The sequence below is a fragment of the Camelus bactrianus genome, chromosome 11 (genome assembly GCF_048773025.1).
Source record: "Camelus bactrianus isolate YW-2024 breed Bactrian camel chromosome 11, ASM4877302v1, whole genome shotgun sequence".
In the NCBI taxonomy this organism is placed as follows: Eukaryota; Metazoa; Chordata; class Mammalia; order Artiodactyla; family Camelidae; genus Camelus; species Camelus bactrianus.
The window spans coordinates 61,486,893-61,513,154 of record NC_133549.1 but is presented as its reverse complement, the minus strand read 5'-3'; the positions used below and the strand labels follow the sequence as shown (position 1 = coordinate 61,513,154).

The 26,262-nt window shown below is 35.9% G+C and overlaps 1 protein-coding gene across 2 annotated transcripts in view; it reads right to left on the bottom strand.

The window, feature by feature from the left end:
- Positions 1-26,262, bottom strand: part of REEP3 (receptor accessory protein 3) — an 89,671-nt gene that overhangs the window by 23,848 nt on the left and 39,561 nt on the right. For both annotated transcript variants that reach the window (XM_074374082.1, XM_074374081.1), the window contains exon 2: positions 22,685-22,757. In XM_074374082.1, the coding sequence (XP_074230183.1) occupies positions 22,685-22,757 (73 nt within the window). The remainder of the gene's footprint in view (positions 1-22,684; positions 22,758-26,262) is intronic.

Sequence of the window (26,262 nt, the reverse complement as noted above, 5' to 3'; positions counted from 1 at the left end):
AGATGGAGCCTTTGAAGGGTGATTAGGTTATGAGGGCAGAGTCCTCATGAATGGGATTGGCACCCTTCTAAAAGCTGCCCCCAGAGAGCTCTCTCAGCCTTTCCATCATGTGAGGACAGAGCAAGAAGACGGCCATATAAAAACTGGGAAGTGGGCCCTCCCTAGACAGGACCTTCTGGCATCTTGCTCTCAGACTTCCAGGCCTCCAGAGTCCTGAGAGTAAGTTTCTGTTGTTTATGAATCACCCAGTCTTTGGTATTTTTGCTACAGCAGCCTGAATGGACTAACACAGTAGTCCAGGACATTGGAATAGAGCATCCTAAGTGGTCCCTGAGACTCCGGTGTCTCTGTACCAATCCCTTTCACAGAATGCTGCCATGTTAAATTTTCGTGAGCTCATTCTCACAAATTTACACCTTGCCACCTACCTAAGTACACAGACTCTTATCTCTCAAATAGGATGGATTTTCATTAAAGACTAAAATTTCTGCTCAATATTATAATAACAGCTAACACACGAAACCATGCCAACTGTAGGCTAAGGGCTGTACTAAGTGCATCACGTATATCAATTCACCTATTCCTCATGACAACATTATGAGATAGGAGACATAATTATATAATTACAAGGAATTGGTGACACAGAGAGATAAAATGACTTCAGTTCATTTACCCAGAATTTGTATCCAGGTTGCCTGTCTCTGGGGTGCTATTAACCAATGAGACCATGTAGGGAAAGAAATGTGACAAATTGCTGAATGTAGGGTCCAAGAGTAACCACTACTTCCCTTGTTCTCATCCCAATAAGATGACAAAGAAAAAAAAATTAGGCCTCAACAACCAGCTAGAAAACTGACCTAACTATTTAGTTATAATACAGATGCTTGTTTGGGTATGCCATAGACAATATGAAACTATAACTCAGGTAGCTTTAGCAGTTCTATTTACGGACAAGTAATTAAAAATAGCCATAAATAACTTTTGAAGCAATGTGTTGTGAAATAGGAATAATGATTTCCCTCACCAGGGAGCTGAAAAAATTGCCCAAAGCAAACAGTGGGTCACATTGTATTTAAAATACAAAGAAACTGGTTTATAAGATTATCATCTCAAATTTTTTTAAAAAGTTGGACCAAATATTCTCTTTAGTTTTTCACTTTTCATGAGCTATCATAAATCCTCTCACTGTTGCCAATTCCCAGCTTTTGTCCCAGTATGGGGATTTTCTTCCAGTGCTAAAATCCTGTGTTTTTTCTCCCCACCCCTTTCTTTTTAAAGGAAAGTGATGCTCTCATATGAGCTCATTCACTTAGCCTTTCCAAATCAAACACTAACTTAGTACTTTTACCTTTCAACTGTATTTACAAGGCTATCCCCCCAAAAGAAACAAAGAAAAAAACCCTGCAAACAGAACAGTACACTTTTATAGAGCTAGAAGAGACCTTACAGGTGATTAAGGTTTTTTTGAACTACACAAGCCTTTATTAAAAAAAAAAAAAAAAAACAATTACAAAAGATACTGCTCAGGCTGGTCCTCCTATATCCAACGGCAGAACTCTTGAGGAGACTCCAAGGAACCATGGAGTGGAGTTCAAAAATAAATAACATGGTAAACCCCTCTCATTTTATTGAGGGCCAAAATAAGTAAGTTGTGTAAGGTCACTGGGCTGGGGAAAGGGGGAAGGAGGCACAGTTTACTTTGAAAAGCCTGAACCAGGCAGCTTTTCAAACAAGTGGTTGCCATCAGATCAATCTTTTCAGCTCTCTCTCCCTCCCCTGTACTCAGCATGGGGATTTCAGGGTAAACAGGATCACCTTTTTCCTGGGAAAGTGGAGGTTCAAAATACATTGTCTCTTTCATAGAAAGCTTAGGAAACTTTCAGAAAATTAAATTATTTAAGTTAATGCTTGTTATGTTTCATTATTTCATATTTTCAGTATTTCACTATTTCACAACCATCATTATGGTTGTGATCTTCCAAACGGATAACAATAAATAATACTCCACAAAGAGTCATAATTTACCTGCTACTAGAGTCGGCAGAGGTGAAAGGAACTATACAGATAGTTAATGTTTGGTAATACTCCCTGAAAGACTAGTTTTCAAATCGATTAGAGCTATTACACATCCCATAGATTTCAAAATCACTCCGGCTTCAGTAAGGTCAACTGCTTATTCAATTTTCAAATGAAGTTATCAAATTCATTTTAAAACTCACCAAATAAGTAAGTGCTTTCAAGTATATTATGTTTATCTCTAAAAAATTCATATATTTATTTAGGTTGTGAGAATATTTAATAATGTCAAAATATTTTTAAGAGGAGAAAAGAAGAAAAAGAGAGAGGTTATATCTTTTTAGTAAAAAAAAAAACAAACTATACAATCAATAGGGGATTCCTAGACATTTTCCTAAGGTATTGGCTACAATTTTAAATAAAACTCCGTGGCTCTAATTTGTCTTCAATGAATAAATCCTTTGACAATTTGCTCTCTTAAACTTATGGATCTGGGTTCTCCTTATTAGAAAAATGGACCTTTAATATAGTTAAATCCAGGCAAAAATTAAATGAATTTAATGAGTGTGTGTTATTCATGGGAGCAAGCACAAAGAAAGTTAACCTTGAAAAGATATCGCTTTCTTTTTTCTGTTAATGGACTTGGTTGGGCTTTTACATCAAATGATTACTCAGCAAAGGTTTTATTAAAACTATACCTCAAGGCTGCTCAGCTACTGTTTAAAGGTCTTGCCCAAAGGAAGTAACAGAAAGAAGTCAAGTTCAGGAAGAAGTCAAGGAAAGAAAGGAAGAAATAAAGGAAGAAGCACGTTACAAAATTGTAAGTATAATTAAAAATATGTGAAGATAAGATATTCTTTAGATCAACAGAAAACATCAATAACAAAGTGCAGCTTGGGTGGGAATTGGTAGGAAAACAGTCACATTGATAATCTTACGACTGTATATAACCAAATATTGTGGAGATAAGCGCTATTAAGGTGTTATACAAATAAGTCAGTAACTTAACAGGTAACTGCAATAAATCACAACCCACCTTTAAAGTCACTGGGAAAAAAATATTTTCTTGAGAAAGCAGTTCAGAAACAACTGGTAAAATCAACAACTGTTGTTTAGATAGCTTCACGAGAACAATGAGTAATATGAAAGCTACTTAACTTTTTCTTAGAAGTCTCTTTGATCCCAGGGAATTGAATTATCCAACAAGGGGGAGCTTATACCTGTTAAGCACTAAGATGGATACACACACATACAAACACGCACACACACATATCATACTTTCGATTAATCTTTCATATCAAACATAATTTAGGCAATTTTTAAGGACCCAGGTGGCATCATTACACATAACACTCATTGATACAACTGTAGCAAATCCTACCTACTTCACGTCATGGTACTGGAAGCAGGAATACTACCGCTTCTGTCCCCAGGGATTTAACATTTTATTGGGGAGAAAAAGGAGTAAATAACTGTGATTAAAAAAAAAAAAAGTTCTGCTGTTTTTACTATATTAGATGCCCCAGTTCCCAGTATAAGTCAAGAGCACAAGAATTTGAGAAAAGCTTATTAAAGGGACTATTTATAAATGTGGGCGAGGTTCAGGAAAACCAATAAAGGATAGTGGCGCACCCTTGAGCTAGTGACAGCAGGAACTGGCATTACCCCCAGGTGTAAAGAAGGGAGGACTGGGAAAGGCTTCCTGGAATCCGGAGAGGGTAGCTGAAGGGGAGGCTGCAGCCCAGGAAGACAGTCACAGTTAACTCGTGGTGGCAGGAGGAAAGGGGGAACAATATTCCGAACTCAGGTCACCTGCCTTCTGATCTTCTGCTGCAGGAATTTCTCATGAGCCAAACCCAAAGGGAGGACAGAGACAGAGGACAGCCTGTGTGGATCAGCCTCCTGGGCCCCAAGCACGGCAGAAAAAGGTGGGGCATCGAGGGGAAACCCCACTGGAGGGGTAGGAGGTAGGTCCCAGCACTACTCAGCCTGTCAGCTCTTTGAAACATATCAGGAGTCAAAGTCATTTCTCATCACTTCCACAGATACCTCCCCAGTCTAGATGACCATCAACTCCTGCCAGGATTATTCTTATTCTCATGGTGTCCTCACTGGTCATGCTGCTTTTTTGGGTCTTTTGCATACATCAGTCAGAGTGTCTCCTTAAAACAGAAGCCAAATCAGGTCATTCCTCTACTTAAACCCCTGACGGCCTCCATCAGAATTCTTACCTCGGCCTGGAAGGCCCTGTGGATTTGGCACCAGCTGCCTTTCTGGCCTCATCTGCTCCTCCTCCTCCTTTCCCTGTTCTGCTCCAGTCACATCTGCCCCTTTACTGTCCCTCATGTGTGTAGATATTCTTGCCTCAGGACCTCAGTACATGCTGTTTCCTTGCCTGAAATGCTGTTCTCCTATTATCCATGTGGATGGATAGCTTTCTCTCTTGCTTTGTCAAGTCTCTGCTCATGTTTACCCAATAAGACTTTCCTGACCACCTTTTTTAAAATAACAATGTCCTTCCAGCTCCCTTATCCCAAGACTTATTTTTCTCTTTAGCATATATCACATATCATAGCCACAACTAACAAATATTTACTCCTCTCCCCCTGCCTTTTCTTACTAGAATGTAAACTCCAAGGAGACTTTTATTTTGTTCACTGCTAAATTCTCTATGTCTATACAGAAGGCGCTTGATAAATATATGAATTGTAGAATGTATATGGGATTGCACAGAGCTTAGTGTGCTCCTTTTTGTAAGGACTGTAAAAGGCTAGACTGTAGATGAGGGTAAAGATGTGGCAAGTAAATACAAACGAGTCTTTTAAGAGATCTGGTTTAAAAAGAAAAAAAGGAGGGGGGATAAAAAATATCATGAGGCAAAACGAAAGCATGTTTACATCATCAAGGATTGAACATTTTACTAGGGGGAGAATGACAGTCAAATCATGAGAAAGCAAAAATACTTGATGGAACAAGATCTTGAATGAGATAGACAAGAATAAGATTAGAAAGAGTGGGATCAAGAAAGAAGCAGGGATGCATCTTCCTCTGGGACAGAAGGAAAGGAAGAGAAGGGCGGCTGTGCTGGGAGGAGAGTTGAAGTGATTCATGGTTGAGGACCTCTGTCTTTACTCTGCAGTAGGAGGGCAGGTCATCTTTTGGGGCTGGGGATGGGTGGGAAGGAGAGTGAGTTTGAAAAGAGCAGATAAAGGTTTATAAAGGTCGTTTATGTGGATGAAGAAAGGACCTGCCTAGGGTAGAGATGGAATAGATTATGTGGCCAAGGATGCTCTCAGCCATGCTGAGTGTCAGAACTAGGGGGCTGCACTGAAAGATCTAGACAGTGAAACAAGACAAGGACGGAGGTGACACTTTGCTGCCCATAAAAAGCCATTATAACAGAATTGTGGCTGGGGAGTGGCCAGCCAGGGCCGGTCCTTCTCAGCCCTGCTCTTGAAGGTGATGGGGCTACCTGTCCAGTTCTCACCAACATAATACTAGCTGAGCCTTTCGAGATGTGGATGTATCTTCCCCACAGGCTCTTTCCCTTTTCTGCTAGCTAGGAAGGCAGGGAGCAGAGTAACCTTGGAATCTATGGGTTGAAGATGGGGAGAGCCCCAGTTCTTCCTTAATGGCTATATGAGAAGAATTTCTTACTGAAATCAACACTTACCTGGACTATTATGTGAGAGAGAAATACATTTCTATATTCCCTCAGTCACTGAATTTTTGTTGCATATTATAATTATAGCAGCTTAGCCTATCCTTATGTAAAAGATTACCCTCTAATCTCAGTGGAGACTGACAGGGCAAGGCCATAGTAGCCATGGTACCAGAATTAGCTGCACATTGGTTACAGAGCCACTGGTGGCCATCTGTGGCTTAGCTAATGCCCTGGGTGGTACTACTATGGGTGCTACTACCACAACACTCTGGAAATGGAGAAGAGGACTACCATTTTAATAAACTCTGTTGAGATGTCCTCAGGGGACTCTCAGAGGTATTTGGGAAGAAATCAGAGGATAGGAAAGATTGATGTTCTCATGCAGCAGACTGGGGCAGAGCTAGAGAAATACTACCTTAAATTATTATCGTGATCCCTTGGCAAGTGTGGCTTTGATCTGGGTGAGTTTGTTAGTTATCATCTGCATTGCCAGTATACATGACTCATAGCAATTCCCTTCTACTTTCAGTAAGTCAAGAAATCAGGAAAATGAGCTCTTTAGAAACATGCATAAAGTTTAAAGTAAGTACAGTCTGAGTGGTAGGCCAAGATAGCCAAAGAATAAAATGCGTAAACGTCAGTGGGAAAAGTACATGAAAAAGTTGTTCAATGGTCTGTTTCGCTTACTTTGCTTTGTTTTCTTTCCCAAGAATATACCTAATGCCTACTACAGTACCTGGCATAAAATAGATGCTCAAAAATATTCATTAAAAGAATGAGTGACCTGGGCTAACTTACAAGCAAGAATGTAATTTCCGCTTTCCCTAATTATTTGGTAATAAACTTCTTTTGATGTGGTCACAATGACATGGTAATCATTTATCAATCTTGGGACACTTTAACTCACTATGTTTTTCATGGCTAGACAAATGTGATGAATAGTTTAATTAAAAATAAGATATTTATAAATAAAAAGTGGAATGTTAAAATCATTTAAATATCAAAATGAATTTATTTTCCAAGAAAATATACTCTTATAATTAAGCACATTCTTTTGAAAATCATGGAGTCACCTGTGATATAAAACCACAGTATTTAAAATTACCTTCTGGTTTATATAGTGCATGGATCAGATTATCCTACTTAACAAGCCAGCACTTGCTTTATTACTGAAAATCCATAAGGCTTTTATAAAGACTTAGCATTTCAGAAACCCAGACAGTCATGTGATAGTGTTCCTGCTTTACTCTCTCAAAGGAATTAGAGGATATTTTAAGCCTGAGTGAATACTGTAAAATGAGTGTACTCAGAGGCTAAATTTACTATCAGAAGACCATGCTCCATTTAATAGGTATGCATTTACCTACCTCTGATGCCAAAAGAAAAGTAGGCCTCACTTCATGGTTTTAAAACATTTTTCAACAAAATAATCTTTTATGATTTACATTCTTAGACAAATTTTTTTAATGAAATTGATTTAGATCTCAGGACAAACAAACAAAACAAACAAAAAGTGAATCGCAACTGTAAGGCAGTCCTTATGATTTCTATCACAGAAGTTGAGAGCAGTGCACAGGCATATTTATATTGGGAATATCATGTTCTGGTGGGAGGCACGTTGCTGTAAATTTATAAGAGTTATGGATAATAGTGGTCAGGACATTTTAATTAAAAAGTATTTTTCTTAAATTGTGTCTTTATATAACTTATTCTTGCTTATGCTATGAGCAGTGTGATATTATGATAGCAACAATATTAACAATAATATATGTTAAATGGTATAACTATACTAAATTATACTTACAGGATGAAAAGAAAAAAAAAGGTGATATATTAATTTGACAGTTATTACTTAGAGCCTATTACAAACAAAGCCCTTTTGACATGAAATAGGCATAATGCTGGATGTCAAGGCATTCCTACCCCCGAGCCGCTTTCTTGGGAGGCATTTTAGTAAAAGAAGACATATAAAGGAATAATAATAAGTGATTACCAGCACAATGTTTAGTCCAACATATAACTATTAATATTTTCTTATATATTATTTTATATTATATATTATTCAGTTGCCTTGTATGAATGAAATTTCTTCATTTCCAAAGGAAAGCCTTCCCTAATTACCCCTACTCCCTCCGAAGGCCATATATAGTCTTTGTGCACTCTGCTTTCCCTCTGTAGCATATCTGAGTAATGGTTTGTATAACATCTGCCTCTGACTTTTGGCTGTAACAACCAATAGGGACTGAAGTTGTCTTGTTCATCATCATGTTCCCAGGACCTAGCACCCTCGTGTCTAGTAAAGCAAACACAGAGGAAGGCTTCTTTTTAATAGTTTCTTAATTTTAAGGTCGAATTAATGCAAGATTCAAGCAAGTAACTTTGGACTGCAAACAGCAATTTGTAGCATACAACATAGTTTATTTTGTCAAAGTTGTTTTTCAAAGTTATCAGAGATAAAACAACTTTCTAATGTCTCTTAATTTCAGGTTCTTTGAGTCATAAAGCAATTAATGCTGGTCTTAAGAAAAAATGAAAAAATTACATATGCCTAATGATTTCAATTATAACCATATTAAGTAAATCCAGAGCATAAAATGCTAAAATATGCTTCACTGGAAAAAAAAAAAAAACTTTGCTAAGTCTAAAAAGAAATAAACACTGCTGAATTTCAGACCACCCAAAGAGAACTTTATTTTCTGACTATATTAGTTATTCCCTCAAGTCAATTCCCCAAAACATTTATTTCTACACCATATTTCAGAGACAACAGAGACACCTTCTAATAGAGATTTCTTTAGAAAAAGTACAGAGTTGAAAAGATTTCTCCTGTTTCATTAACATTATGCAATAATTTGGTTACTTAATATGATTTTTCCCCATTAAAAACAAAGAGGAACAAAATGTGAGAAATCAAATAGAAAAACTCCCTCTTTTATCCAACCCAGATGGCTCAATTATGGGATTTTTCCCAGAGCTGTGCCAAGTTAGAAGCATGCTTGAAAATAAGCTAGTTGAAGTTCAATCCACAGTGAATACAGACCATGGCTGAAAACACTTTTTTTGGTTTGTTTACTTTTTAAAGATGTGGCATGTGCTGAGGATGACTATGTTAGGCTACAATTGATTTGAGCTTCCTTGAGTTTGGGGTGCTTCTGCCTCCACTGCCCTACCATCTTAATTTTCTATAGCTCTTCAGGACTAGGATGTTTGGGAGTTATACTTTCAGATGTTGAACTTGTAGCAACACAGTTTACCTGTAGTTTCCAAACATTACTGCCAAAGACCTCACAGAATATCCTGTTATTTTGAGGAAGAAAGCCTCCTATTATACAGATGTATCTGGTGTTTAAAATAAATTAAAATGGGGAAGACTGTAACTAGAAATGGATATTCTTTCACAAGATTGCCTTGGTCTTCATCAATGCTCCTGAACCACAGAAGCCTCATGTATCTCATCCCTGACCTCAGTAGTTTGAGGAACTTGAGAGAAGGAAAAAGTACAGAAATGTTTAAAAACTAGATGATAATTAATTTAAAAAGAGTGTTGAAAAGAAGATGTAAAAAACAGGAATTGCTTATGGGAACTGTTCCCGGGAGCAGAATTTGGGAAGGAATGACCTCTTAGTCCAAAATAACTCTGCATCCACACTGGCTGAGAATTCACACTTTTTAAAATATATTATTTAAAGTCCTACTGATTTATTTAGGATAATAAATATTTGTTAGAGACCCAGTTCCTGTTTAATAGCAGCACACAGAATTTCTCAGGATTTTAGCATGGGAAAGAGTCTACCAAGATAGAGAGGAGTAAACTGGGCTTAAAGGCCACCCTATTGATCATCTAAGTTTCCATGCTAACTTGTCATCCTTCCTTCTTTATTCCCTTAGTGTTCTCAAACTCTTGACACATTGCATTTCTTACTTGACACATTCCCAAGGGCTGCCACCACTTTTTAGGCACCTAAATCCCCCAAGTCCTCATGCAGCTTCATATAGTCAATTACAACTTGCCATTTCCATAAGCGAACTAACCTAGGCGCTAAAAGGCAAGCTCCTTTCTCCAGGTGACTGGCAAGACTATAACTGACATAGTAAATGAAAATTTTCCTTCTTTAGGTAAGATGCCACTTTCTATATACAAGCTGTAGCTTTACATTATAGGCTCAACAGCATACTTTAAACATACAACAATCATTCAGACAGTAAGAACCAGCCTTTACACTACATGGGAAAACAGCATCTTCTTGAGAAGCAAAGACTGGTAGGAAAAAAAACTCCAGGAAGAATAAATCTCTGCCATGACTGAAAAAGAATCTGTGTGATCAAATTACTTCCCTTCAAAAGCATGTGCAATCAACCTCACATACAAAACTGACATTCACATTTGGGTGAATGAAGAGAGAGGCAAGTAAGAGAGCACTGCATTCTTGGGGTAAGGAGGGGATGGATGAGTGCCAGTGTACAGGACAGCATGAAGACCCTAAGTAAACACAGTGAGAGGAACAAAGAGATGGAGAAAGGTACAGAAAGAAAGGCAGATGATTCTAAAGAGAAACTTCACTGACACAGAAATTGTATATGTGGCCAGTCCTACAACATGGAAACCAGGAAAAAGTCCAATTCAGTTTCCTCCCCAATCCCCCACAATAGTATTATATGGCTAATTTTGCTAAAATACTGTTTTTCTATAATATATTCCAAGTTGTTCATTTACATACAAATGTTTCTAAAACAAACTATTTGTTATTTAGTGCCCATCTGCCTACATAAACTTATACTAAAAAAGCACAGTGTGGTGATTATTCACTTTTCATAATATAATAAGATACCTCAATCAATGCTTTTCAGTTTGGTTGTGGATAAAAATTACTTGTGGATTAAAAAAAATCACATAGATTCCTGGGCCCCATCATCACAGGCAGAGAGAGGGCAGCTAGGCACTTAAAAGGCAAGCTCCAAGAGTTTTTAATGTGTAACCAGACTTGAGAACATGCACAAAATTTTTGCTGCCTGAACTGTGGTCTACAGACCAGTACCATTGGCATCACCTGGGTGCCTGATGGAACTGCAGAAGCTCAAGTCCAAGCCAGAACTACTAAGTCAGAAACTGAAGTTTAACAAGATCCCAGGGGGATTACGATGCTGTTCGAAGTTTGAGAAGCACTGTAGTGGGAGGCTGCCTTGTGTTTGTTCTGACAATATCACCTACAGGGAGGTGGTATCATTCATCAAGAGAATGTAGGAAGAGCCCTGGGCCTGGAGAATTGATGAACTCAATTTTGTGTGATAATTTGTTCGATGTAAACTGTTAAAATGTACCCTTAGTTTCATAACACTGTTTAGGTACATCATCATTAAAACAAACAAACCAAAAAAAAAAAAAATCAAAAACTCAAATAAAAGGAAGTGGGTCTTTAGCCCACTTCTTAGAGGCATTGTTCATGGCTATCAGTTGAAGAGACAAAAGCTTTGAGAAAACTACCCAGGATAGGCAGCCTACAGGCTCTTCTACGGAAAAGCTCCATGTGGAATGTCCCTGTTGTCTACCTATCCTAAGAGCCAGAGTTATCTGGACAATGACCACTCAACGCAGACTCACTCCCTTCCCAAGGTGGAAGTGCCTTTAGATTCTTCTCCCTAAGGGTAAATCTAAATCTGCTTCCTACAGAGAGAAGATAAGAACACTGATGAGTAGGCTGAAATTATATTAAAACACGATGTCATTGGCAAAAACATCCCCAGTGGCTCTAATAATTTATTCTGACAATCTTCTTAAGAAGAATATAATAAAACTGAAATGTTAGATCTTCATTTAAAGATGCTGTTGGAAATCTTTGAAAGTTAATACAGTATTTAGAAATAAAACATTTCATCTCAATCTATTTCTATGACTTTTCAAGACCTTTTGAAAATTTTTTCCATTTTCCATTTAGAGTTTGGATCTGTCGTTTTTAAAAAAAGGAATCAGTTTGTACTTATTCTTATAGCCAAGAGATAGACAAAATTTCATATATTTGTATAATACAATTCAATATATTTAAAATTTTTTATAATTTTTCAAAAGAACTTCATCTTTTTACGTTCTATTAGATTTCTGAAGTAACATCTCTCATGAATTTTTAAAATTACATAAGGAAGTATTATGTTGGGGGAAAAACTTTTAGGGGAAAGATTTTCTTTTTCTTTCTTTTTTAAATTTTTTATTGAAGTGTAGTTGATTTACAGTATTAGTTTCAGATGTACAGCAAAAATGATTCAGTTGCACATATACATAGATATATATTTTTCTCTTCAGATACCTTTCCATTATATTATTACAAGAAATTGAGTATAATTCAAAGATTTTATTTTTCTTACTTAGCTAAAATCTTCAGGAAGAGCTCTAGCTTTTATATTTTTAGGAGGGCCTTTCACAGTTTGATGGCAATCTGGTTGACAATCTGATTATTACAGCTGTAGTTGGTGAAGCACTATATTTCTAAAATTACATAATGGAAAGAAGATGTATGTTGCTGAACATTCCAAAGGTAGATCCTCGTGTTGTGTAAAAGGGGAAATTTCTCTCCTTAAGTAGTGTAAACTTTAGCTAAAAAGGGAAAAGAAAGATTAGGTATAGCTTACTTTATTTGAAAATACTCCATTTTTAAATTAAAAAATTTAGGTTGTTTAGTATTTTCTGTCACTTAAGTTTAGCATTGCTTGCTTAAACCCTTTCTTGTTTCTCATTTTGTCAATCCTTTTTCTACTCTTCTCCCTACCTTAGATATTTCAAGTGTTTATCTTATTAGACTTATTCAAGGGGATAACTCTTAGATATTGTAATTCTCTTAATTTTGCTTCTGTTTTTATTTCTGCTTTTTTATTGCTTTAATCATCCTACTTTCTTTATAGATTCCTTTAATTTTGATCATTTACTTGCTTTGTGAGCTGAATGGGTCATTTGTCTTCCTTCCTGTTGAAAATGAAGGTGTTTAAAGCTATCACAACCAAAAATATAAATCGTAATATGTATTTCTGTCATTTTTATTTTTGAATTTGTCTAGTACTGCACTTTTGATTTTCTCTTGTACTCAATTATTAATCCTCCCTTTTGGAACTTGTTGGGGGATTTCTTTGAAATAGTGACGTAATGGTTTCTGAACCGATACAGAGGAGGCAGAACACAGGCTGCCTCTGAACACAGATCTCCTGCAGTGAGGGTGGTGGCAGTGGAGTTTTTTGGTTGCTGTAGCTTTTATGATTTTAAGCTGTTCCATCACTAGGGATTAGGGTGGAGGTGGCTAGGCCTCTCTCCAGTTTACTACTTAACAACATTTCCTTTAATGGAAACAACGGTTTCTGTCCCTGTTTTTTAAAATCTATTTCCATTGGCACAACAGTTGGTAAAATTCTTCATAGATATTAGCAAAAGCCTGACTTAGCCTCTTAGATTTAAATGTTACCGTGAGAATTTTTTTTTCTTTGTGTATGTTTTACAAAACATTTGCATTCTAGAAAAGGACAAGACAGCTGTGGTTGGCTAGCTACATATTGGCATGAAAATTGTGGGAATGCTTTCAATTTACTTCATAAAGGTCAAGGGGTACTCTAATTCACATTTTACAGTTTTAGAAGGAACTGTGTTAGGCATTCATTTAACCCCCATCCTGCCAATCTTAATTCAAATTTAACACTTGTTTCCTAAAGTGGATCCACAGTAATGATTCTGAAATGATCACAGAGAAATTGTTTTTAGAAGATATAAGGAAGAGCGTAAGTCCCTTGATGACTAAAACAGCATCAATTACTTCAAGCAGTTAAGTTACATACTAATATGCACTACATATAAAATAAGTAAATTGGACATAACAAAAATTAAGTTTTCAAAGCATACTCACCACCTACTTTAAGTAACTGTAAGATTTACTTCATTAAAGGACAATAAGTATAACTGAATCACTATGCTGTACATCAGAAATTAACATATTGTAAACCAACTATACTTCAATTAAAAAATTTTTTTAAAAAAGAAAGTGAGAAAAAAAGGGTAATAAACTGTCCCAAGTGATTTTTTTTAACTGTCCCAAGTGGAAATTGTAATTTTATTTATCAAAACTTGATTTACAAACAACTATAACTCAAGACAAGATACACACATATTCATTGCATGTTAGCTAAATTATATTTTTTAATTGTCGAGGATTAAAAAAATGATAATATGTATTACAAACTGTAAAGCTATCTCCTTTGTGAACACACTTTAAAAACCAATGTTAATAATGAAATAAGTCTTACTTGATATTACAGTATAATTCAACTACAAGTATCCCAACTCACAGAGTCAGATTTGGAAATATGGGTAAAAATAGTAGAATGAATATACACATTTAATTGCATCCCCACCACAAATCTCATTAAAACAACAGTAAAGTAATTAAAAAAAAAACAACACTTATGTCCAGAAGACTATAGAAAAGAAGAGAGCATCAACATTTTTGGGCCCAGGAAGGAAATGGATGAGTAGTAACTGACTCAGGAGACCAGAGAAAATTGAGTAATAAGTGGACATTGTGGAAAAGTTGAGAAGCAACCCAACTTTACATTGCAGAGCTCCCAAAAGGCTCAAGAGTTAGTGGCACAATTCTTGGCTAAAAAGGGCACAAGATAGGAAAGATGGCTGTAAGGATACCTTTAAGGAGCAGGTAGATGCCCAGATGCCCTCCCACATTAGCTGTCTGATGACACCCCTTCTTCCCCCAGCAGGACCCTGAAGCTTATTCTCTGTAAAGGGTGAATCAGAGGGTCTCTAGATTTGCAAATCTCTGGCCCAGTTGAGAGCGGGGCTAATAGGGATTAAGTAAAAGTTTATAAGCTGAATATTGAGGGTCCCCAACCCTTAATCTCCCACCAGAATGCTAGCAACCAAGTACCTTTCAGAATGGAAGAGTTTTCTCTGAACAATCCAACTGGCACAAAAGAAAATACCTAAAGATACAGACTTTGATAATTTTCAAAGGAAATTGTTGTTACGGGTTGAACTGTGTTCCCCTGAAAGATATGCTGACATCTATTACAGACTGAATTGTGTCCCCCTAAAATTCAAATGTTGGAAGTCCTAACCTCTAGGGTAACTATATTTGGAGATAGGGACTTTAAGGAGGTAATTAAGATTAAATGAGGTCATAAGGATGGGGCCCTAATTCAATAGAACTAGTGTCCTTATAAGAAGAGGAAGAGACACCAGAGATAACTCTCTCTATGCGTGCACAGATTAAAAGCCATATGAGGACACATGGAGAAGGTGGCCGCCTATAAACTACGAACAGGCCTCACCCAAAGCCAACCCTGATGGCACCTTATGCTTGGACTTCCAGCCTACAGAACTTAAGAAGATAGATTTATCTTTTTATGATACTCAATGTGCCGCATTTTGTTATGGTAACTGGAGAAGATTAATACAAAGTTTTAACCCTCAGAATGTGACCTCATTGGAAATAGGATTCCTAAGATATCATTAGTTAGGATAAGGTTATAGCAGGGTATGGTGAGCCCTTAATCCAATTTGACTGGTGTCCTTTAAAGGAGAAGAGACTCAGAGACAAAGACACACAAGGGAAGAACATCATGTGACAGAAGAGGCAGAGAGTGAAGTGCTACAACTGAAAGGTAAGGGACACCAAGGACCACTGGCAACCACCAGAAGCTACAAGCAGGCAAGAAAGACTTCTACTCAACAGGTTTTGGAGGGACTGTGGTCCTGTCCATATCTAGGCTCCAGAATGTGAGACCATAAATTTCTGCTCTTTTAAGCCACTCAGTTTGTGGCACTTCCACATGGCAGTCTTAGGAACAGACCTAATTGCCCAGTCAGATCACCCTGTAGTGCAGATCACATTCAGCAAGTCTCTTCATAGGTATAGGACTTCAAATTAGCTTTTCATTATAATATTCAAATATGAGCAAAGAACCAAGGATCATCCAATATTGGAGAAAATCATACATGAAACAAACAAACAAACAGAAGAACAGACTTCAGAGGAAAGAGAGCCTATGTAAAAAGAACATGTCTAAAAAATAATCATTCATATCCTCAGAAAAAAGGGAAGCAATTTTTTAGACAAAATAAGAAGATGCTATAGAAAAAGGAACATTCAGAGAATAAAAAGAGTTCTTAGAAATTAAACACAGAAGATAAAATTGAGAAACTATCATAAAATAGAGCAGAAAGAAAAAGAGATGGGAAAGAGAACACAAAAAGGCCAGAAAATTAGAGAATTAGTCCAAGTAGCTTAATAACTGAATAAAAGGAATCCAAGACAGAACAAATAGTGAAAATGAAGTGGAGAAAATCATTAAAGAAATAATTTTAACCAAATTTCCCAGAGCAGAAAGACAGGATTCCTAGAATAAAAGGGACTACTGAGGGTTTAGCAAAATTGATTATAATCTGCTCACACCAAGGCATGTCATCATGAAATTTTAAAACAGTGGGCACATAGAAAAGATTCCACAAGCGGGTAAGAATCAAAATGCCTTCAGATGTCTCCACAGCAATGCTAGAAGCTAAAAGACAAAATTCTGAAGGAAATTCTGAAGGAAAATTATTTCCAACCTAGCATCTCAAAAATATCTACCTCTCAAAAAGCCTTCTGGGGAAGAATGCATTCATCAAAATGAGGAAGTGAAATAAGAAAGAGGAAAACAGGAGATTAAGAAATCTGAGGATCTGAAACAAGAGCCAGTCCAGAATATCTAAGGGATGAGAATGCACTGAGGAGAAATTCACACAACTGTCAGAGTCTGGGTCTAAACTTGCGATAAGAACAGAGAACACCAAATAAGTGAACAAAACAAAACAAAAAAACGAGACAATGAGTAACACCAGGGAGAACAAACTATTGCTCAGAGTAAGTATGGTAATGTAGTATACTGTAGAGATCAGATGCAAATAGTGTTTACATAGTGAAAATATTATATAACGGGGACTGCTGTATGTAAGGTACTGGTTTAAATGCTTTGTGTTCATTAACTCATATAATCCTTATGACCACATGAGGAAGTAAATACTGCTCTCATTTTCCAGGTAAGGAAATTGAGGCAAAAAAATCACTTGTTCAAAGACGCAGCTAGTAATGGATAGAGCTAAAATGAAAAGCCAAGCAGCCTGTTGCTAGATGGTTCTTTATCTCTATATTCTACTCCTTCTTTCTAATTTAGCCTCAATAATGTAAACACCAATCCAACCCAAATTACACTGTAATGACAAAGGGAGGCTACAGGGAAGTATGCATGTGTATAGTGACATTGGGTAACTACTAAATCAAGTTTAACAGAAGGAAGTCAAGGGATGAGTTCCATCTGAAAAATGAAGAAACAGAAATATAAGCATGTAGTTAGATATGAAAATAAATAATAAAGGATTCACATAAAAATTGAAAGCAGTTGCCTCTAAAGTTAGAAATAGGGATGAGGATGGTGGGGAACTGTTGTTTTTCAAAATAAGCCTTGGACAACTGTTTAATTTTAATTGCATTTCTTTTAGGGGTGGGTAATTTATTTATTTTATTTATTTACTTTCAGAGGAGGTACCAGGGATTGAACCCAGGACCCTGTGCATGCTAAGCATGTGCTCTACATCTTGAGCTGTACCCTCCCACCTGACAACGGTTTAATTTTAAAATTGTAAATAAGTACAGCTTTGATAAAAATAAAAACTAAATTTAAAGTAGATCAGAATGGAAAATAAACAGAGAGGAATGTGGCCTGACAAAACTAATTTCAAAAAATTTTCAAGAAAATCCCCCTTTAATCAATGGGTTAATCTTTGCACTTCCCAAATTATTAAAACCCTTCAATCAAATGAATATTTTTAGTCCAAAATATGAACAGATGCATCAGGAACACTTCTTGACAATAAAGTTCTTCACTATGTTTTTTAACCTTACAACTAGTAGACAAACTTCTGTCTAGTAGACAAAACTAGTAGACAATTTCAGATTTTGCCAGTTGACAAGAACTATAGGACTAGCATATTTGCTCATTTTCATATCATCCAAATATTCAGAAAAAATTAGGTTACTTTCAAAAATCAAGTCAATAGGGTTTTAGAGGGCCTTTAAAAAATTAATCTCCCTGAGTTTTCCTGGTCTTTGTTCTTGCTCACGGTAAATCTCACAACCAAATGTCTGATTTTGATTTGTAAGTGCTGTTAGCCAGTCTTTTTATTGCCACTTTCTCCAGTATTCTTAGGGTAAGAACACTGGTTTCCTAGAAAAGCTACAGCAATTATACATGACTTGGGAGTAAATACTCTATTTTCAAGTCATGAGATGGTATAAGCTTGAAAAAAAATGTGTAAAACCATACTAATTCTTCAGTAAGTTTACATTTCAATTACTGCAAGACTGAAAGACTTTAAGTAGGCCATATCAGCCACACCATACAGGAAATTATATCCTAGGAAACCTCTGTTTTAAAAATAGGCAAAGGAAGAAAGGAAGGTTGCCAAAATACACAGCACTTTCCATTTGTTTTGATTTGAACACAGCATCTGTTTTATCAGGTGCGATCTACTATTTGCAGGCTTAAGGGGAATGGTAGTAGTTAGGGTGGGAAGAAGTAAATTAGTAAAAAATGTTTGCTTTCTGAAAATAATTTTGAAGTAGATATCAGTAGAATTTAGGTACTAACCAAACACCATAAAGTAACTGGGCTTAGCGATAAGTCAGACTGGACTGTGTATTCCTTAACCTGGTAGACTCAAAGCTGAGAAACTAGACCAATCCACTTAAGAAATGTACATGCTCTTGTAAACACTATTTAATATTTGTTATATACTTAAAAGTCAACTTTTCTTTTTCTTATTCATTCATTTATTTAAAAAAATACTGAGTATCTATTACATAACATACTATTCTAGGTACAGGAATATAGCAATTAACAAAATAACAAAATTCTCATGGAGCTGGTGGGGAAGACAAACACATATACATATAAATAATATAATACAGATAGTATGAGAGGCTATTAAAAATATAACAGGGAGATTTTAAGAAGGTTAATTTAACTTAATTTTTTAAAAAATCTGTTGCAATTTATTTCTTTAACATCTTTTTGTTTTGTTTGGGGGGGTGGTAATTAGGTTTATTTATTTATTTTTAACAGAAGTACTGGGGATTGAACCCAGGACCTCCTGCATACTAAGCATGCACTCTACCACTAAGCTATATCCTTCTCGTAAGATGGAATTCAGACTGCTAATCAGCTGATCTCCAGGTGGGTTAAGGAGCTGGATTACTCAGGTAAGACCCAGGTGGTCACAGGGATCCTTATAAGAGGAAGAGAACGGCAGATGGGAGAACCAAAGAAATGGCAGTTTGAGAAGGTCTCAGCCCAAAGTTTCTGGCTTTGAAGATGGTGGACTACAGCCATAAGCCAAGGAATGTGGACAGCCTCTAGAAGCTAGCAAAGGTAAGGAAACAGATTTTCCCCTAGAGCCTCCCGAAAGAATGTAGTCTGTGGACCCATTTCAGATTTCTGACCTCTGGGAATGGAAGAGAATACATTTGTGTTGGTTTAAGCCAATAAATATGCAGTAATTTGTTAAAGTCGCAATTGGAAACAGTAATATACAAAAATATTTGGAAATTGGTGGGAAATTATATGAATGTAAGATGTTATTTTTCCAGTATGATATCTCTGTTTAGTCTCAAGAGCAGACTAGATGGTAGACAACTTAGTCACCACGATGTCTTCAGGGTTGTATCATATTTCTTTGTCAAAGGCAGATTCCTTGCCTTTCCTGTTTCAGTGCCTGATTATTTTTGTGTTTAGCTCTCATTTTTGTGTGTGTGTGAAGCAGAGTTGATTGCGATGTAATTATCAAACCAAATCCAGCCACCTGCCTTTTTAGTTCCCTAGTTTCTCTTCAATTACTCATTATTCTGATATTCCCAAAGCGGTGGTTAAGAAAACTTTTTTCAGAGTCACAATACTATAGCAAAATTATGTACAGATAGTTCCTACTTTGTTAATGAGTTTTCTCTAAAAACTGTAAGGCAATATGAGAAGTACATATCCAAATACACATGTACATAGATATGTATATATATTCAACAAGTATCAGGTCTTGCAGTTTTCCCATCCGTTTGAATAAGAATGTTAATGGATTCTCTCCCACAGGTTAAGTTATCTTTAACTTATGAAGCAGCATTAAAATTTCAGGGTTAGATCATTCTTATTAATCCCCAATTTATAGAATAATCCAGTAATAAAGATTTGTGTTTTATTAAGAGAATGAAACACACAAGTTCATGTTTTCAAGTCCTTAAAAATTAACATTAACAAAGTTAAATTGATGCATTTGTAAGAAATGGACTAATATTTTTATAATAGTTCTTAGGACAGTCTCTAAATAACATGGTCTTTTCTGCCTTTTTAGCATTAATTTACACATGCCAGGCCTATTTCTTTTTATTATAATTTGTTATACCTTTAAATTTCTTTTTTGCTATTTTCTTACCTTTTATTTTATTTGCCTGCCTGCTGATAATATCCTCATCTTATTAAAACTTCTCATCTAAACTTCATTATTAATTTGTCCTTAACTTTTTTTCCCCAACAAAATCATGCAGATTTGGGAGGGAACATAGAAAACCGCAAGCACAGATGTACACAAAGACACACAGAGGTACACCAGTTACTGTATATCCTGACTTTATGATGCTTTATAGGTAAAATGGGCCTGGAGCTGGGAAATATCACCCTGTACTTCAACTATACAATTAACTAGGTTCAGAGAAAAGATCTCATTTAATAACAGTATTACTTCAAATAAGGAGGATTGTATTGGCCAGTAGAATTATTAAGTACTAACCAGTCATATGCCCCCAGCTTATATATTTGTGGTATTTGGAAATGAAGAGCAACTCTTATTTTTATCTTTCAAAAGACAATTCCAGTTAAATTAGAATATTATACTGTAGGGCAAAGTGTTGTCTGTGGACTAGTGCAAGGCTGTGAAGTGTTGTTGTTTTGCTTTAAATACAAAATTGCCAGTAACTTCATGTCTATTGAATCTAATAATTTAAAAAAAAGTTTGGGTTGTATTTTGTATGCTTTTGGGGTTTCATTTCATTTTAAAGTGATTACTTTTTACATTTTACTTTACAAAAGTATTGGTCTATGACTTACTGGAAATTATTTTAAAAAATGGTTCTATCACAAGTACCTTGAGAAGCACTGTTAATAGAAGATAATTGTTGGTTTCTAAATACTAATGTATGCTAGACCATAAAACAATATTTGAATAATTTGTTATATATTAAAATATGTCCCTTCCAGTCACTTACAAAGTTACTTTAAATTACTAGGATTTAATGTGGTTCCATCTCTTAAGACTATTTCATCAATCTTAGATCCAAGAGATACATATAAATATTAAAAGGTTAGAAAAACTTTAGAGCTCAACTGAGTAACCTCTCTACCTCTGTTAGATATATTCCACCATTCTAACTGATTTTTATATACTTTACTTCAAAAATTCATTTTATATGAAAGAGAAAAGATGACTATAAACGTTCAGTAGATTGGGTTTGTTTATGAAGGTGTCAGAATTACCCCTGACTCAAAAAAACAAAAAACCCCACCCTAAACAAATAGAATAAAGAATTATCATCTGATCTCTGATCATTTGATGAGTTGGACAACAAGGCAACCATCCAAGATCCCTTACAAAGAACCATGGCTATATATCCCAAAGAACTGAAATCTGATACTCAAACAATTCCCTGTACACGAATGTTTACAGCAGCACTACTTGTAATAGCTAAAAAGGTGGAAACAATCTAGATGTCTGTCAGCGGATGAATGGAGAAACAAAATGTTCTATATGTATGCAGTGGAATATTATTCAGCCACAAAAAGGGATGAAATAATGATACATGCTACAGTGTGGATGAATCCTGAAAACATTATGCTAGGTAAAAAGAAAAAAGGTCATATACTATATGATTCCATTTATAGGAAATACCCAGAATAGGTAAATCCATACAAACAGAAAGCAGATGGGTGGTTGCTCGAGGCTGTGGGGAGGGGAGTATAGGGATTAAACTGCATAATGGATATGTTATCTTATTTTGGAGTGATGAAAATCTTTTGGAAGTAGACAGAAGTAGTGTTTGCATAACACTCTGAATGTACTAAATGCCACTGAATTGTTCACTATGAAATGGTTAATTCTGTTATCGGAATGTCACCTCAATTAAAGAACCACAGTTATTGACGTGCAGTTCTCAGTGCTGACTGCTTTACGCCTGTTGATTAACCACTAATAAGCTATGCTTCATCACAAACAGTAAACTTAGGCCAGCATTTATAGGTGGGGAAGGCCATTTACTATTGAACATCTTGGGTAATTTTGGGAAGAAGTTACAGAAATGTGTAAAAAATAGTAATAAAATAAAAACGATTATTTAAAGTAAAGAAAAAAAACAGGTAAGGAATGGGGAAGACAAAACTGAAAGAAAAGAAACATTGAGGACTGAAAAGAAAATTTTTACAAAAATAGTCTGATTCAAGAAGAAAAGAGATTTTAACTGTCAGTAGTCATGAAGTATCTGCATATTTAAATTAATGAAAAAGTGACAAAACACCTATGAAAGAAGAAACAGATTTTAGAACTCACGAGACATAATTTCCGTGCACCCATCCATTTACAAGGCTAGAAAACAATTTCCCAACTTCTTATTACACTGGAACTTACAGACTAAATGAATGAGAGATCCAGTGATTCATTTGGGAATCATACTTATTTAAGTGCCAACTGACAGCAAACTAATTTTTAAACTCCACTTAGGAATTCTTAATTAGTAAAGATTAGATTTAAAAAAGATTAACTTCATATTTATATCACATTTTTAACCCAAAAGATTATTCCAGCTGTTTCTAAAATAATGGTAGTTTCCCTAGTATTGTGTATAATGGATACATTCAACTAGAATTGATCACTCATAAAATTGTACTTACATATTCCTTCACATTTTTTGTTTTCACAGCTTTGTATGAATAATACGCAGGATAAAGCATTCCAAACACCAACCTAAAAGTAAAAAGTATGAGAAGACTAGTCAAACATAACAATGCTTTTAAGAGCTCATGAAAATTTCACCCAACAGAAAAGTAGAATGTGCATGGAAAACAAATGACAGTGTAAATGTATGTGAATGAAAATTTATGTAAACTAAATCTCCTCAGAAAAGCAAAGTAAAAATACACTTTTTTAAACAAAAAGATGATTTCATTATTCTAGAAACCATTTCATAGGAAAAAAGATTTATTTGAAAAAAACTGCCATTTAAAATCTTTTTTTCTCATCACAAAAAATATTCTGTGGTTCCTTGAGGAACACTTGGAAAACGTAGAAAATTGCCAAAAATAAAATAAAAATTGTCCCAACCCTACCAATCAGAGATTTCCACAGGCAACACTTTACTGTACGCAAATCCCACTTTTTATCTGTGTGTAGTATACCTAAAACAAACAGAACACACACACACACACACACACACACACACACACAAACAATTTGTGTTCATGGAAAAAGTGGTCCCTCTCTTCACTGGTTTGAGAAGCACCGACTTCTAATTATGACATGCTATGAAACAATATTTGATATATTTATTACAATATATATTAAAATAACTCTCCTTAAGCATTGATAAACTGGCAGTCACTAACAGGACTTAACTGAATGCTATCTGTTAGAATTACTTCACCAAATCACAGATCCTAGAGGTGTGTGTGTGTGTGTGTGTATGTACATACGGACATAGACAGAAATGACAAGACAGGATACATGGTTTACAATTGACATTGTTCACATAATACATCGTGGAATTACTCATCCTCAAATACTAGTCTACAGTATTCTTAATATCTTCATAACATTCCACATTGAGATTCACACAGTTTATTTAAACAACCCAATATTTATAGGCTTTTGGTTGATTTCCAGATTTTTTCTATTACACATGATACTGTGAAAAACTCTTCTATGGACATTGATATTCACTTCAAAGCGTACACACACTTTTTACTGAAGTATAGTTGATTTACAATACTGTTAGTTTCAGGTGAAGATTTCACATGTTTTACTTATTACCAAAAATGCCTTCCAGAGTGGCAGTTCCACCTTACACTCCTGTACATTGCCAATCATGGGTATCATTGTTTTAAAAAAAAGTTTGCCAGCTAAATAAAAGAAAAATAATAACCTCATATGTTTTAATGTACATTTCTGAACACCAGTAGCTGAGTTTTTTCTAAGCGTTTACTGGCCTTTTGATGCAAGGGACATATGATATTCTGTTGTCCACATTTTTTTGGTCTTCTTAAAAAGAGTCTATTTTAGAATAGTTTCATTTTTATGGAAAAGTTGGGACAACGGTATAGATAGTTCCCATGTACGCTACACCGACTCACCACTATTAGTAACATCTTGCATTAGTCTGGTACATTTGGCACAATTAGTAAATCTTAATATATTATTAACTAAAGTCCATGCTTTATTCAGATTTCTTTAGTTTTACCAAGTATCCTTTTTCTGTCCCAGGATCCCATCCAGGACAGCATATTACATTTAGTTGTCTTGCATCCTTAGCTCCTTAGCTCCTCTCTTGACTGTAAGGGTAAGACTTTCCTTGGGAAATGACCTTGAGAGTTTTGAGATATACTGGTCAACTAACTATATTATAGGAAGCCACTCTAATAGAATTTGTCTGATGCTTTTCTCATGGTTAGACTGAGATAAGAGTTTTGGAGAGGAAGATCACAGAGGCAAAATTCTATCTCATCATATTATATCAAGGGCACATACTGTCAGCACGACTTATCACTGTGATGTTAACCTTGACCACCAGGCTGAGGCAGTCTTTGTTAGAATTGCCCTCGTAAAGTTACTCTCCACCCCTACCCTGGTTCCATGCTGTATTCTTTAGAAGGATGTTCCTAAGAGCAGACCACACTTGAGTGAACGGTCATGCTCCATCTCCTTGTGGGTCGAGATGGGGTATCTATATAAGTTATTTGAAATTCTTCTGCAGAGATTTGTCTGTTCTTCTCCAGTTATTTATTTATTTAATGATTTATTTGCATCAATATGGACTTGTATTTGTGTATTTTATACTTTGGGTCTTAATGCAGTAGTATCTATTTTGTTGCTCAAAACTTTGAACATTGAGAGATATTTTAGGTATTTTCTGTGTCCCTTTGACATACCTCTATAATTGTGAGGGGTTGTTTTGAGAGCAATTTGTTACTTTCTGGCACTACATGCTGCACCAGGCTCATACTATGTACTTCCTGTGGCATTGCTGGAATCAGCCACTTCTCCAAGGAGCCTCGGTTCCTTTTATTGGCTGACGGTATTTAAGACCCAGATCTGGGTGCTAGGTGTGCTCATTGTTATCGGAGTGTTGTTGATTCTAGGCCCTTCTTTGTCTGTTTTGTATGGTAACCAATATTTTTCTAGGTTATTGTTATCTTTTGATTTTGTTTATGAAGTTTGCTGAAATACATATTGCATTATGTTTGCTAGAGCTGTCAGCAAAATACCATAGACCAGATGGCTTAAACAACAGGTATTTATTTTCTCCTAGTTCTGGAGGCTGGAAGTCCAAGATCAAGGTGTTGGCAAATTTAATTTTTTTATGAGGCCTCTCTACTTGGATTGCAGATGGTCACATTCTCACTGTGTCCTCACATGGTCATACCTTGGTCTGTGTGTGTATCCTAATCTCCTCTTCCTGTAAGAACACTAATCATACAGGATTAAGGCCCACCCTCAAGACCTCATTTTAACTTAATTTCCTCTTTAAAGACCATACCTCCAAATATAGTCACATTGAGGTACTGGGTGTTAGGATATAAGAGTTTTGGGAGGGGGACATAATTCAGCCCGTAACATATAATGTATATTTTAAAACGTTTACATTAAGTGTTTCCATTTATATTAAATAAGCCTTTCTTATGCTGAGAGCAAGTATTTATATCTCTATAGAGAGATATAAAGAGATTTTTAGTTTATTTATAGTCTGTTTATTTTATTTGAGGGAGGGATTGGGCTGTAAATCCCTGGTGACTTTCCTGACCTTCACAAAGCTGAACCCTGGGTTTGGGGCTGATGCCACCAAGTCAGAGGATACCAAGTCTTCTCCTGCTGGGGATTTTATCCACTCCAACTGGAAGCCACATCATTAATACTCTCTGCCTTACCTAACCGTACTACCCTGTGAATGAATGCTACTTCACGACAAGCCCATCCTCAGACTCTGGACGTGAGAATTTTAGCTGTGCCACAGAGCCTAGGGCTTTTCCATTTAACACAGGTACCCCACAAGGCACAGAGGCTTTCCAGCTTAGTGATTTCTAAGAAAGCAAGTGACCTTAGGAGCTGAAGAGTAAACAAGAACACAACTCCTGGGTCTGCTGTGTGTTCATCCTCCCTGCTGACATAAGGTATAACCCCTCAGTTAGCCATCTCAGTTACAGTTTACATATTCAAGTTAATCATTTCAACCCATTTTGTATTTCCTTTTAGAATTTGG